The following is a 15,401-nucleotide window of genomic DNA, read 5'->3' on the forward strand; positions in this document are numbered from 1 at the left end:
CTGAAAAAATCCTCGTTGTTCTCAACTATTTGATTTTATTTTTCATCAATTATATCCTTTCTTTTCTTTGTTTTTATACGTCTCCAATTTGTCCAATGGGACAAGAGAAACTCAAGGAAGCAAAAAGAAATTAGTGCATACATTGGTCAAGTGAGAATAACCAAAGAAGCTTTTGTCTTCATTTAGCTGGGTAAAGATTTTTCTCCAATGTGTCCAAAAGTTTTGTCAAGAATATTAGCATCCCTGAATTTCCTACAAATATTGTCTGCATGGAATTATGCTTTGCTACATAACCAGGTTTTAAATTTTGAGCATCAAATTTTTCTAATTTTCTACCACAATGCTTCAGATTTGTTAGCAAAATTCTCTAACATTGTCTTCGCTAATTAGTTAATTAGTTAATAGTCTTCGTTTTGCGGCAAAAACAGAATGGCTAGTAAAATTATTAGCCAGCAGTTTTTGTTTGAACGTCGGACAAAGTCTTAAAAAAAAAAACTTTTTTTCTCGTTTTTCTTCGTTGTCCTGTTTTCTTGTTTTACCTTTAAAATTATCGCGTTGAGAACACCGTCAACTAAAAGGGGAAAAAACGTAATAAGAAGAGAAAATTAGTCATTTAAGTTAATTTGAAACTCCCAGTTGATCTAAATAAAATTCATTTTTATGTTTGTATTTGCTTGGTGATCTATAGGCTGGCTCTGAAATTCAATTACCAAACGATCATTAATCATCTGTTACTATCTTTATTGAAAATATACATATAATAGAAAACACTTGATTCGCAATTGGACCTAATTCGCCGTATCTGCAGTAAGACAAATTTGCGAAAATGTGGAGATGGGGGCAAGGACTATTTTCTTTTTTGTATTTTCATGAAGATTAGAATAAAAGTATTTTTCTGGCATGTTTTGAAGCCAAAAAAAATTCTCAAAATCTAGGAGGACAATAATCCCCTTTACCTTTTTACTAATTGGCAGCTGTACATCCCTGATTTTAAGAAAAACGAAATGATTCACTTGTTCCGTCATCAAATACAGTTACGTGACATCATTTAACAATTTGAAATTGATGCCAAAAAACATGGCATGTTGCCGGAACAGTATGCTAAAAGAATGCTTTACGAGTCATGGATTTTTTTATTTAAGTTGTTTCTCCTGAGCTTTAGTATACGAATATGTAGTTAGTGTTAAGTATTATTCTGGAATAATTTGCTTAAAATGGATGATTACAAACAGGGTAGGTCTTAATGCTTCATTGTCGAAAAAATTAATGAGGTTTCGCTAATTAATTAAATAGGTATCCGCTAAAATTTTTCGAGGTTAGGAGAATTCAAAATAACGTACTTGTGCATTAGCTGGTACCCACGCGATATAATGTGCTAAAGGAAACTAGTCAAACTGGATCTGTCAATAGAGAATTGGATCGCAAAACGTGGTTTGTCATTCCGTTTACAATATTTAAATTATTGGTTTTCGGGGTTTAGGGGAAAAAAGGTACCTAGGTTATGTTAGGTTACGTGGTACTCCTATGTTATACCTACTCTTTTATATATCTTAAACTGGAGACGCGACGAAAAACCCGTTTTTACGGGATGCAGAGAAATACAATGTATAGCTTGGTTTTAATTGCGTATACGATATTTAAAGTGTTTTTTTTTTTTTTTTTTTTTGGGGGGGGGGGTAGGTGCCTAGGTTAGGTTATGTATTTAATATATGCTATGCTTTGCCCCCACCCCTCCCTAATGTGCAAATTTATAGCCCAAATTTTTCTAAACTATTATATAGTCGTCCAATTTTATTTTATTTCATTAGCATTAACCAAACTAGCAATATATAAAAGAGTAGGTACAACATAGGAGCACCGGTTAAGTATTTAATATATGCTAATATTATGCTTTAATATATATTCTTTACCCCCACCCCCCTAATGTGAAAATATCTAGCCCAAATTTGTTTCTAAGCTTTTATGTTTTTCATCATATTTTATTTTGTTTCATTAGCATTAACCAAACTTGACTTCTCGCGTTGGTACCAGCTAACGCATAATTACCCAAAATAAATATTCCAAAGATCCCAAAAAGGTCAAATACTGTCCTATACTTCAGTTTTAAAAAGTGGCCCAAAAGGTATTATGCTTGTTGCGTCAATCATTACAATCTAAATTATTAATAAATTACCATAATCACCATTAACCATTTTAAAGTAGATGGTATTATTATTTGGGATGTTTCGAGTAAATTGTAATAAAAGATAATGTTCTTGTGTATAATACCGACAACACTGTTGTTCTTGAACTGTGGTAAAACAGGTTTCTCTGTGTGCAATCTGAGATAATCAGCTTAGCCTAAGTGAAATATTGATATTAAAATTCCGTTTTTTAGTGTTTCGGTTACTATTGAGACGAGTCGCTCTTACTATATATTTCGTTAACACGAACTGTTTGATAAAATACTATGCATGTGTATTTTAATTAAATGTTTAATATATAGAGTTGGTTAAGCTAGGTATTTAATCATATGCGTTCTGCAGTTCTGGATCGCCTGCTTTCCATAATTCTCTGTTTTAGGTTCCATAGTTTATTAATAAAGTGTTATATTTTCATTATCTTCTGGTATATTTCATTATGATCAACCTAAGTTCACTTCTTGAATGTGGTCGCTATTATTCATAAGTATCAAATTGACCACAAGTGCCCGCTAAAATTTTTGAAGGGAGGGGTGTTAAAATAACTTTTCAAAAATCAGATAGTAAAACGAAGATTACTGAATACATTCTAAGACTTAAGGGGCTATGCATGACGTTTAACAATAAATGCAAAACAGTCAAACGAGGATGTCTTTCAGCCAACGAAAAATGATAAGACAAAGCAGATATTTCGACAAAACCTCTTTAATCTCTCCTCAGACCTCAAAACAAAGAAGGGAAAAAAGGTATGTAAAAAAAGGTTGCATTTAGTTTTTTATATATTTTTGTGTTTTTTAGCGCTAAGGACAGCTTAGCGAAGGTCTTTGCCGTTCTTTCTTTATTTCTTACCTGCTTTCTCTCTTTTTTCTTTACTGGCTGAAAGTAGCCATCGTTTAGTTTCTCAAATTATTTCTCTTCTCTTCGTTTTTTGTCAAAATAAAGATTAATTTTCTATAATTTTATGTTAAAAGTGTGTCTTAAATCATGATGTCAATCGTCACATTTTTTTTAGCTAAATGCGTTGAGTGTATGTCACAAAGGGCAAAAATGGAAATCACAAAGGGCAAACGGATGTCACAAAGGGCAAAAACGGAATGTTTTTGTGGCGTCAATCATCACAATCTTAGTTCCCCAATCCCATTTCTTCATGAATTTACATCAAAAGGGAAATCAAGCTATTTTTGCGACATCAAATATCGTATTTTTACTTAGCCAATCGCATCATTCCTTGAGTGTATGTCAAACGGAAGTCAAACTTTTCCTAGTAAAATGAATGAAAAACCTGATTGATTCTATGTCACAACATTGGCTCAAATGCCACACAACGTTAATTTCAAAAGTGTACTTAACTTCCATTGAATGATTTTTGTAACGTCAATCGTTACTCTTTTCTTGGCCAACTAAATTATTCCTTGAGTGTAGATCAAATAAGGAAGCCAGATAATCCCGCCTTCCTTACCCGTTTTTGTATTTACTGTTGGTGCTATGTCGCATTTAGAGCCCCAATAATTTTGAGAAAAACATCATTATATAGACCATGCCTGTATCTTTTTTAGAGGTCTATTATATAGTCTATTATATAGACCATGCCTGTATCTTTTCACGGTCTATTATATAGACCGTGACAGTATCTTTTCTAGAGGGGGAGGACCAATTCTGTTAAGGAAGGAGGTGGCTTATAAATGGTTTCCGAGGTCCTATGAATATAGGTCTTTAGAAACTCGTTATTCTGTATTTCACTAAAACTCGGCCTTCAGAATTTTCCATGTTCTAAATTTCATGCAACAGTATAATATAAGAGACCCACTATCCAATAAGTGATTTGACACAAATCATATTACGTTTAGATAACAGCTTCTTGTTCTAAGAATTTAATTCAAAAGTTTAAAGTTGGGCAATATTGAATATCAAAATTGGTATGGGGGAGACCAGCCCACGTTTAGCCAAATCAAGCAATCTCAATATAAAAACCTATGGGGACTTCTGGTAGATTATAAAAGCTCTGACAGATGGCAGTGTATGTTTTTAAAAAGTCTGGCCTTGATTAATACTTTTACCAGAAATATCAGATTGGATCTCGTTTTATGGTGAATAAATCTGAAATTTTGTTCAATTTTTGCATGAAAACCTACGCCTAATTACGAATGCTAGAAAGGCATAGACTCACATTGTATTCTCTTATTATTTGCCTGTCTCTTGGAAGTTTCCGAGACGTGCCATCTTCACCGGTTTGCTGTTAGTAATTTTTTCATCCCGCGGGATGGCGAACTCCCACGTTTGGCTACAATACCCGAGGTAGGTTCCGCATACCGTACCAAGGTGTCGGAAAGTGGACTATGCTTGTAAAAGCTGTTTAAACAGTATATTTAAAGGTTGAAGGCAAGCTCAAAACCCAAAAGTTGATTAATTGTTGCGCCGTTTAATTCTGTCAGGCCAGTAGGTGAACTGCAATTCTCTTTTTTTCAGTTAAATTTCATCCAAGATAAAATGCTTAAAAGTAAAACAGTAGAGAAAAGAAAGAAAGGCGGCTGGGATCCAGAAGAAACAAAACAACAGTTTTTGTTTCTTAGTTGACCAAAAGTCAGTTGGATTCTCTGGAAGTGCCTTGGGTGTCCCAAAAAGAACGCTGCAAGACTACATGAAAAAGTTGAAAAGCTGAATATCCCTCTTCTAATCTGAACCAGAGTTACTTTACACCCTGTTACAACATATGGTAAATATTCACAGAGGAACAAGAAAAAGGACTAAAAACTTACTTGAAAACGATAGTTGATCTGCATTTCGACTGTACTCCCCTAGAAGCAAGTAGATTTGCATAAACTTTAGCCATTAAGTAGTGGATAACAGGAAATGCAAAGGTAGTGGAGACAGTGGAGGAATTGCAGGTAAAGAATGGCACCGTGGTTTTATGGATCGCCTTAAAACTCTATCAGTAAGGACGCCAGAAGGTACAAGCTTATGACGGGCAACTTCTTTCAATCGTCATAGTGTAGGAACTTTCTTAACAACCTGGAGTGAGTGTCTAGATAAACACCTATTCAGACCATAAGACATTTAGAATGTTGACGAATCGGGTCTGAAAACATCCACAAGTCTGGTAAGATCATTGCATAGCGAGGCCAGCAGTAAGTAGGGAAGGTCATTTCAGCAGAAAGAGGTCAGTCGATCACGATTTATGTTGGTGTTAATGCATTGCGAACAGAGTTCCTCCTCTACTTATTTCCCCAGGAAAACATTGTCCGGAAATTTGACTCAAGGGAGCTGTACCAGGAATCATCATGATCGGCTCAGAAAATACTTCTGTCTCTCAATCTTTGCTTTACTTGCAGCATTTTATCAATCAGGTCAAACCACCCAAACAGTCACCTGTACTTCTGAAAATAGACATTCAGATCAGCTGATACACTGTTGAATTACTCGATCTAGCTAAAAATAATGGTGTTGTACTTTTAATTGTAATTCCCCACACTACTCACAAACTACAGCCTCTACAAAGGATAGCCATGGGGCGCTTTAAGGCCTTCTACAGCCGGAAAGCTGCAAGTTTTATGACTGCCTATAAATATACCGTATATCTATATCAGTGTATAAGATTGCTGAGCTGCTGGGGAAAGCATATCCAAAGGCTTTCACTTCTGAGAATATAATCAGTGGAATCAAAGCAAGTTGGGTCTACTCCACCAACAGAGATATCTTTAAGGATTATGAATTCCTCTCGTCATATGTCTCAGACACAATGCCTACCACATTTAGTGAAGAACTTACCAGGGAAGTTTCCATGCTCAGCACAATTCTTGTGCGACATTTAGACTCATTCTTTAGCATAGACTCCGAAACAGACGAAGCACAGGTTCTGTCTCTAAATGAGAAGCAAATGTCAACATAATTTGTTAAAATAGATCGTCCATGCAAAGCCCTTTTCAAAAGGCTCAACAGGAAAAATCAACAGGCAAAATACAAAAATGTCAGAAGTGCTCTCTGACACCCGTGTCAAAGAACACATTAATGCTGGAATAAAATCTGTATCTGCCAAGAATGCCCTAGTCCTGGAAAGGAAGAAAGTCAGAGAAGTGAAAAGGCTAAAAAGCACAAGGCATGTTTCTCGTAACAAGAGTTGCAGTTGGAGTGACGATTTTAACGTAGATGATCCTGTATACAACAACTCTTCAGACTCCACTAAGGACGTTAAAGACGAGCCTCCGACCAGCAAATTCCAATTTGACACGGAAAAAGTCAAGGCTGGTGATTACATTCTGGTTGAGCTGAAGAGCAAGAAAGGGAATCCTCTTCACTGCATTATCATTATCAAAAAATTGGTAACTGAAGAACTTAAGGTCCACTTTCTGAAGAAGAGTGGAGCTAGAGACTGCGCTAACTGACGAGACGGATAGTGTCTTAAAGACAGAAGTCGAAATGAAACTGTGACCTCTGACAGGTGGAACACCAAGATTAGCCGAACGGATTACTTTTGGTGCTGATCAGTAAATTCATAATTTGAAATTAATACTCATTAGTTTTTTCAAACCTTGCTGAAATTCAAGTTGTAGTTTTCTATACTGACAATATTCTTTCTTAATTTTATGCCCAAAAAATAAGTTTTAATTGTCCTCTGGCCACTTTTCTGTTTCTTTTGTTGGGTGACCAAACGTTAGCTAGGGACAGCCAAACTAGTACCGAGGTGGCCCATGTTCGGCACTCTTGACCACTTGGATAGAGAACCATCAGAGTGGAAAAGTGGTGGAGTATTTAAAATTGTGTTTTTCAAGGATGGTATTGAATGAGTTACCTTTGCTTTGGCATACTCAGCGACTTCTTATGGCTTGAATCAATTCCTGGAGAATGTTAAAAGTCAAAACCTGCCGATTGTGGGCCAGTCTGCTATGTATATAATGGACCAAAAATCCATATTGAATATTGAAACTTATATATTAATTTCGCAAACGATACTTCGAAATTTCTGCTTATTTCCAGTTTTTTCAACCATCTACCAGGTAACATCCAACATAAAAACTCCAACATACGAAATATTCTCGTTAATATCTAGTGTAAATTTGAAATACTAGGGGGGATCAGATACCCTACCCTGCCCCTCCTTCCCTACGCCCATGGCCCTTGCTCCTTGAATATCCAGATATGGACCCCTCTTGCCTCCCACCAATAAAAATGCTGGAGCTGCGCCCCTGGCTCTTTTGTATAAAAATTTTAAGCAAGTAAAAAGGACAGAAATTTCTTAGTCGGAACTTTTTTTTGCAAGTAATCTCTCTGTTTCTTTATACGGATATACGGAATAATTTCTGTTCGTTTTAAGTTTTAGTGTTGCTCCTTTCTTTCTGTTAAAAAAACTTTTTTTTATTTAGTTTCTGAACGTTTTTGAATTAATGCAGGTTTTGAAATTAACTAACCGTATATGACTAAAGAAAACGAAATTTGCATGTTAATTTTACTTTTTTTTTGGCTAAATGGCTTTCTCAAAATATTGATCGTACGAATTGGAGAAAAAAGGGTGGGGGAGGGTGCCTAGTTTTCCCTTCAATTTTTTATTCCTTAAAAAGGGCACTAGAACTTTTAATTTTATTTTCTTAATTATTTACTTATTTTATTAATTTTATTTGTAATAAATATACGTAACTTCCTAATTTTCTCCAAATTCTTTAAGAACGACTTCTGAAACACTATGTTCGTTTATTTGGAACAATGAGAAGCTTTTTTCATTATAATCCTGAATCAAACAGTTCGTGGTAACGAACTGTAAGTAAGGAGCGACCCGGCTCAATAGCAACTGAAACTCTAAAATACGAAATTTTGATACCAATAAATACATCAAAAGAATCAGATTTTTATGCTGATTTGAAATATATAATTTTCATCAAGTTTAGTCTTACCGTTCAAAAGTTACGCACCTGAGAAAACTTGCCTTATTTTCGAAAAAAGGGGAAACACCCCTAAAAGTCATAGAACCTTAATTTAAATCACACCATCAGATGCAGCGTATTGGAGAACCCTACTACAGATGTTTCAAGCTCCTATCTGCAATGTGGAATTTTGTATTTTTCGCCAGAACAAAGATCACGGAGGCGTGTTTTTTTTTTCCAGGGGTGATCGTATCAAACCAGTGGTACTAGAATATTGCAGGAGGGCTCATTTAAACGGAAATTAAAAGTTCTAGTGCCCTCTTTAAGTGACCAAGATATATGGAGGGCAACTAGGCCCCCTCACACGCTCATTTTTTTCACAAAGTCATCAAATCAAAATTTTTCGATAGCCATTTTTTTCAGCACGGTCGAAAAATACAATAACTATGTCTTTGAGGATGAATTAATCCCCCACAGTCCCCAGGGGAAGGGATGCAAACTATAAACTTGGCCCAATATTTACATATAGTATTGGTTAATTAGGAAGTATATAGACGTTTTCAGGGGGGATTTTTTTTGATAGTTGGGAGGGGGGGGTCGGCTGTTACGTGGGAGGTTTCCATGGAGGAAATTTTTATGGGGGAAGGGACATTGCTATGAATGGGGCGCAGGATTTCCCAGCCTTATTTAAAAAAAAACGATAAGAAATTAAATAATAAAAAAAACAATACTTTCAACAGGAAATAAGGAGCAACATCAAAATTTAAAACTGACAGAAATTAATGCGTATATGATTGGGTTCACCCCCTACTCATTACCTCGCTCTTTACGCTAATTTTTTTTTGAAATTTCACCAGAGCTATTTATTCTAACTAATGGCCTTTTTAATTATGGGGTCTTTCTTAAACAATTGGAACAAAATTTGAACTTAGCGCAAAGAGCGAGGTATTAACTAGGGGGTAAACTCCCTAATAAACGCAATAAAAGTATACGAACGTATAATTTCGTTGCATAAGTTAATTCGTAAGTTACATTAGAACAAAATTTCGAGAAAGCCATTTAGCACAAAAAAAGTAAAATTAGTATGCAAATTTTGTTTTAATTATTTACGTACGGTGAGCCAAAATAAAAGCTGCATTAACTCAAAAATGTTCAGAAATTGAATTAAAGAAACAAGTTTTTTTAACTGAAAGAAAGGAGTGACATTAAAAATTGAAACAAACATAAATTATTCCGTATATGAAAGGAGCTGCCCCCTCCTCAACCCCTCGCTCTTTACGCTAAAGTTTGACTCAGTCTCACAACATTGTTTTTTTTTATCTTTAAAACAATAAAAAAACAATTGCGTAAAGAGCGAAGGATTGAGGAGGGGGCATCCCCTTTCATATATGGAATAATTTCTGTTCGTTTTAAGTTTTAATGTCGCTCCTTACTTTCAGTTAAAAAAAAACTTGTTTTTTATTTAATTAGCATTATAAGTCCATTCTTTTGATATATTTATTGGCATCAAAAGTCCGTTTTTTAAGTTTCGATTAGTATTGAGCCGTATCGCTTGTTTTTTTTATTAAGTATATGTTATTACGTATATGAGGGGGATCGCCCCTTAGTCAATACCACGCTCTTTGCGCTAAAGTTTGAATTTTGTTCGGATCACAAACCCCTGAATCCCAAAGGCAGTTTAATTATAATTAATTAAAAAAAACTTTTTTCACAAAATAAGTTTTTCAAAGAATAGTAAAGAACTCCATTAAACCAAAAAGGAGCAAAAATAAAATCAAATAATCTACCAAGCGTGAAACTACCACAAATCAGCATCGATAAATAAATGAAACCCAAAACGGAGAGAAATTAAAATAAATAACCAAGTCAAATTTGCACTTTACTGGAAAAAATATAAATTTTTTTACTTTTATAACTTCAATAAATCCAATGATATTAACATTTTGATTAATAAATATCAGGATTTGTATATTAAACTGACAATACACATTCATTTGTATTTTTTCAGTATAGTGCAATTCCAATTCTAATTTCCAATCGAATGAGCACTTTTTTAAGTTTTACAACATCGCTATCTATAAAAACCTTATATGCCCTCAGGGATAACTTATAACTCTTGCCCTGAGGGCTCTGAGGGGGTTATCATCCTCAAAGAACTAATTTCTAAAACTTTTAAATACGGTGAACAAAATGGCTGTCTAAAAATTTTGATTGGATGTGTTTGGGGAAAAGGTCAGGGTGAGAGGGGTGTTAGTTATCCTCCAATCACTTTTGACCATTAAAAAGGGCACTAGCCATTTGAATTTTCAATCGAATGAGCCTTTTCTTAAGTTTCTACGACAACATTTTCTATAAAAAACTTATATGTCCCCAAGGCATAACTTAAAACCTTTGACATGAGGGCTGTCGGAGAGTGTGCTCCTCAAAAACATAATTTCTATTTGGAAATCAATTACACTGAACAAAATGGCTATCCCAAAATTTTAATTGGATGTGTTTGGAGAAACGGTGGGCGTGGAAGAGGTGTTAGTTGCCTTCCAATCACTTTCAACTACCAAAAAGGGCACTAGCCATCCAATTTAAATAATAATAATAATGCATTGTGCCAACATCGTTCTTTACTTAGGCAGCGCTATTGCGCTGCCTATGATAGATAGCTCTTTTTAAAGTACTAAAAAAAAACTTTAGCGTAAAGAGCGAGTTATTGACTAAGTGTCTAACCCCCTGATATACGTAATAATTTCAGTTTGTTTTAAGTTTTGATGTTGCTCCTTACTTTTAGTTGAAAAAACTTGTTGTTTTATTTAATTTCTGATCGTTTTTTAAATAAAACTTGGAAATCCGGCGCCCCCTTCTTAGAAATGTCCCTTCCACCAAGAAAAAATCCTCCATGGAAAGATCCTCCCACGTAACCCCCTCCTACCACCCCACCCCCACCAGAAAAAAATACCTCCTGAAAACGTCTGTGTGCTTCCCAATAAACCATACTATATGTAAACTTTTTGCAAAGTTCATAACTTGCAAGTAGATACCTATCTAAAGGTCCGATCCCTCACCCCTGCTGCCATCTAAAATTTAGTTTAATGCCGACGGGAGTCCATATTTGGGCATAGAGTCCCTAGGGAGAACACCTGTGCTTTCAGTCCCGTACGTACACCGAATATGGGCATGGAATCCCCAGGGAGAACACGTTTCCGAGAAATGTCTCCGGGCGAAGTTTATTAATATCTTTGGAGTTCGTCCAAGAGAATTGTTTCCGGGTGAAGTTTATTAATGTCTGACAGGTGATGTCAAGGTTGATAGATTTGTCATGAAAGGAGAATTGTTTCCGAGCGAATGTTTTGATCTTAGAGATGAAGAGATTAACATGGGAAAGGGTTTCATAGTAATTTGAAATGTGACAGTGCAGGCATGCCAAAAACAAAAGGAATACGTAGAAATTACGTTTAGGGATTATTTGGGCGAAACCGTTTTAGATATTTTAGGGAATTATTTCGGCGAAACAGTTAAAGACATTTTAAAAGATGATTTGAAAATATGTTTTAGAAGAGGATTTGAGGGTGAAACTCTGTGGTCGTTATAATACACACGTTCCATTTGAACAGTGTCGTGAGGTCCCCTACCCCAACCCCAAAGGGCTCCGATTCCCCTACCGCAACACCGAAGGAAGCCCCCGGCCCCCAAAAGGTCCCCGGGCTCCCAAAGGGCCCCCCGGACCCCCAAAGGCCACCCGAACCCGCAAAGGCCACCCGGGCCCCCAAAGGTCCCCCGGCGCCCCAAAAGCCCCCTGAGCCCCCATTTTTTAATATTTTTTAATTTGCGCATTTTGGGACACAAAAGGGTCCCACCCCCAACTTTTGACTCCCCCTCACAACATTAGTGTTTTGTCATGGTTTACCATGTCACAGTTACATTCTCTTGTTTTTTCAAAGTTCATTTTGGATTTTTTTCGTTGAAATGCATGAGTTGGAATATTTCAGTAGTGTTATGTAATGGTTTATCTTGGCACAGTGACATTCTCGTGATTTTTCAATGTTCATTGCGGATTTCTTTCATCGAAATGCAAGAGTAGGAATATTTCTGTAACGTTTCGTTGTAGTTTACCATGTCGCAGTTACATTTTCTTGATTTTTCAAAGTTCATTTTGAATTTCATTCGTTGAAATGCAAGAGTTTGATTATTTCAGTAGTGTTTTATCGTGGTTTACCTTGTCACAGCTACATTCTCTTGACTTTTCAAAGTTCATTTGGATTTCTTTCATTGAAATGCAAGAGTTGGAATATTTCAGTAGTGTTTTGTTGTGATTTACCTTGTCACAGTTACATTCTCTTGATTTGTCAAAGTTCATTTTGAATTTCTTTCATTGAAATGCAAGAGTTGGAATATTTCAGTTGTGTTTTGTTGTGATTTACCTTGTCACAGTTACATTCTCTTGATTTTTCAAAGTTCATTTTGAATTTCTTTCATTGAAATGCAAGAGTTGGAATATTTCAGTAGTTTTTTGTTATGATTTACCTTGTCACAGTTACATTCTCTTGATTTTTCCAAGTTCATTTATGAATTTCTTTCGTTGAAATGTTAGAGTTGGAATATTTCAGTAGTGTTTTGTTGTTGTTTAAAGTGTCACAGTTACATTCTCTTGATTTTTCAAAGCTCATTTTGAATTTCTTTCATTGAAATGCAAGAGTTGGATTATTTCAGTAGTGTTTTGTTGTGGTTTACTTTGTCACAGTTACATTCTCTTGATTTTTCAAAGTTCATTTTGAATTTCTTTCGTTGAAATGCAAGAGTTGGAATATTTCATTAATGTTTTGTTGTGCTTTACCTTGTCAAAGTTACATTCTCTTGATATTTCAAAGTTCATTTTGAATTTCATCCATTCAAATGCAAGAGTTGGAACATTTCAGTAGTGTTTTATTGTGCTTTACATTGTCACAATTACATTTTCCGGATTTTTCAAAGTTCATTTTGAATTTATTTCCTTGAAATGCAAGAGTTGGAATATTTCAGTAGTGTTTTGTCGTGGTTTACCTTGTCACAGTTATATTCCCTTAATTTTTCAAAGTTCATTTTGAATTTCTTTCGTTGAAATGCAATAGTTGGAATATTTCAGTAGTGTTTTGTTGTAGTTTACCGTGTCGCAGTTACATTTTCTTGATTTTTCAAAGTTCATTTTGAATTTCATTCGTTGAAATGCAAGAGTTGGAGTATTTCAGTTGTGTTTTGTCGTGGTTTACCTTGTCACAGTTACATTCTCTTGATTTTTCAAAGTTCATTTTTATTTCTTTCGTTGAAATGCAAGAGTTTGAATATTTCAGTAGTGTTTTGTTGTGGTTTACATTGTCACAGTTACATTATCTTGATTTGTAAAATTTAATTTTTTATTTCTTTTGTTGAAATGCAACAGTTTGAATATTTTAGTATTTTTTTTTCATAGTTTACCATGTCAGACTCTCCTTCTCATTATTTTTCAAAGCTAATTTGGAATTTCTATCATTGAATTGCAAGGATAGGATTATTTCAGTTGTGATTTTTCGTGGTTTAAGTTGTCACATTTAAATTTCCTTTATATTTTAAAGTCTATTTAGTATTTCTTTCATTGAAATTCAAGAGTTGGAATATTTAAGTAGTGTTTTGTTGTGATCTAAATTGTCACAGTTACATTCTCTTGATTGTTCAAAGTTCATTTTGAATTTCTTTCATTGAAATGCAAGAGTTGGAATATTTCAGTAGTGTTTTGTTACAGTTACATTCTCATGATTTTTCAAAGTTCATTTATGAATTTCTTTCGTTGAAATGTTAGAGTTGGAATATTTCAGTAGTGTTTTGTTGTTGTTTACAGTGTCACAGTTACATTCTCTTGATTTTTCAAAGCTCATTTTGAATTTCTTTCATTGAAATGTTAGAGTTGGAATATTTCAGTAGTGTTTTGTTGTTGTTTATAGTGTCACAGTTACATTCTCTTGATTTTTCAAAGATCATTTTGAATTTCTTTCATTGAAATGCAAGAGTTGGAATATTTCAGTTGTGTTTTATTGTGATTTACCTTGTCACAGCTACATTCTTTTGATTTTTCAAAGTTCATTTTCAATTTCTTTCATTGAAATGCAAGATTTCGAATATTTCAGTAGTGTTTTGTTATGTTTTACCTTCTCACAGTTACATTCTCATGATTTTTCAAAGTTCATTTATGAATTTCTTTCGTTGAAATGTTAGAGTTGGAATATTTCAGTAGTGTTTTGTTGTTGTTTAAAGTGTCACAGTTACATTCTCTTGATTTTTCAAAGTTCATTTTGGATTTTTTTCCTTGAAATGCAAGAGTAGGATTATTTCAGCAGTGTTTTGTGGTTTACCTTGTCACAGTTACATTCTCTTAATTTTTCAAAGTTCATTTTGAATTTCTTTCGTTGAAATGCAAGATTTGGAATATTTCAGTAGTGTTTTGTTGTGCTTTACATTGTCACAGTTACATTCTCTTGATTTTTCAAAGTCCATTTTGAATTTCTTTCATTGAAATGCAAGAGTTGGAATATTTCAGTAGTGTTTTGTGGTGCTTTACATTGTCACAGTTACATTTTCTTGATTTTTCAAAGTTCATTTTGAATTTCTTTCATTGAAATGCAAGAGTTGGAATATTTCAGTAGTGTCTTGTCGTGGCTTACCTTGTCGCAGTTACATTTTCTTAATTTTTCAAAGTTAATTTTGGATTTCTTTCTTTGAAATGCAAGAGTTGGAATGTATCAGTAGTGTTTTGTTGTAGTTTACCTCGTCACAGTTACATTTTCTTAATTTTTCAATGTTCATTTTGAATTTATTTCGTTGAAATGCAAGAGTTGGATTATTTCAGTTGTGTTTTATCGTGGTTTACCTTGTCACAGTTACATTCTCTTGATTTTTCAAAGTTCATTTGGATTTCTTTCGTTGAAATGCAAGAGTTTGAATATTTCAGTAGTGTTTTGCCGTGCTTTACATTGTCACAGTTACATTGTCTTAATTTTTCAAAGTTCATTTTGAATTTATTTTGTTGAAATGCAAGAGTTGGAATATTTCATTACTGCTTAGTTATGGTTTACCTTGTCACAGTTAAATTATCTTAATTTTTCAAAGTTAATTTTGAATTTCCTTCATTGAAATGCAAGAATAGAAATATTTCAGTAGTGTTTTGTCGTGGTTTACCTTGTCATAGTTACATTCTCATGATATTTTAAAGTCCATTTTGGATTTCTTTCATTGAAATGCAAGAGTTGGAATATTTCAGTAGTGTTTTGTTGTGGTCTACCTTGTCGCAGTTACATTCTCTTGATTTTTCAAAGTTCATTTTGAATTTCTTTCATTGAAATGCAAGAGTTGGAATATTTCAGTAGTGTTT

The 15,401-nt window shown here is 34.4% G+C and overlaps 1 protein-coding gene across 1 annotated transcript in view; it reads left to right on the forward strand.

Moving 5' to 3' along the window:
* The first annotated feature begins 1,114 nt into the window (after positions 1-1,114).
* Positions 1,115-15,401, forward strand: part of LOC148942576 (DC-STAMP domain-containing protein 2-like) — a 72,635-nt gene continuing 58,348 nt past the window's right edge. The window contains exon 1 of the mRNA XM_089102133.1: positions 1,115-1,233. Within this exon, the coding sequence (XP_088958259.1) occupies positions 1,215-1,233 (19 nt within the window). The 5' untranslated portion in view covers positions 1,115-1,214. The remainder of the gene's footprint in view (positions 1,234-15,401) is intronic.

This window comes from Artemia sp. Qi Xiang Cuo, chromosome 16 (genome assembly GCF_049724085.1).
Source record: "Artemia sp. Qi Xiang Cuo chromosome 16, ASM4972408v1, whole genome shotgun sequence".
NCBI lineage: Eukaryota > Metazoa > Arthropoda > Branchiopoda > Anostraca > Artemiidae > Artemia > Artemia sp. Qi Xiang Cuo.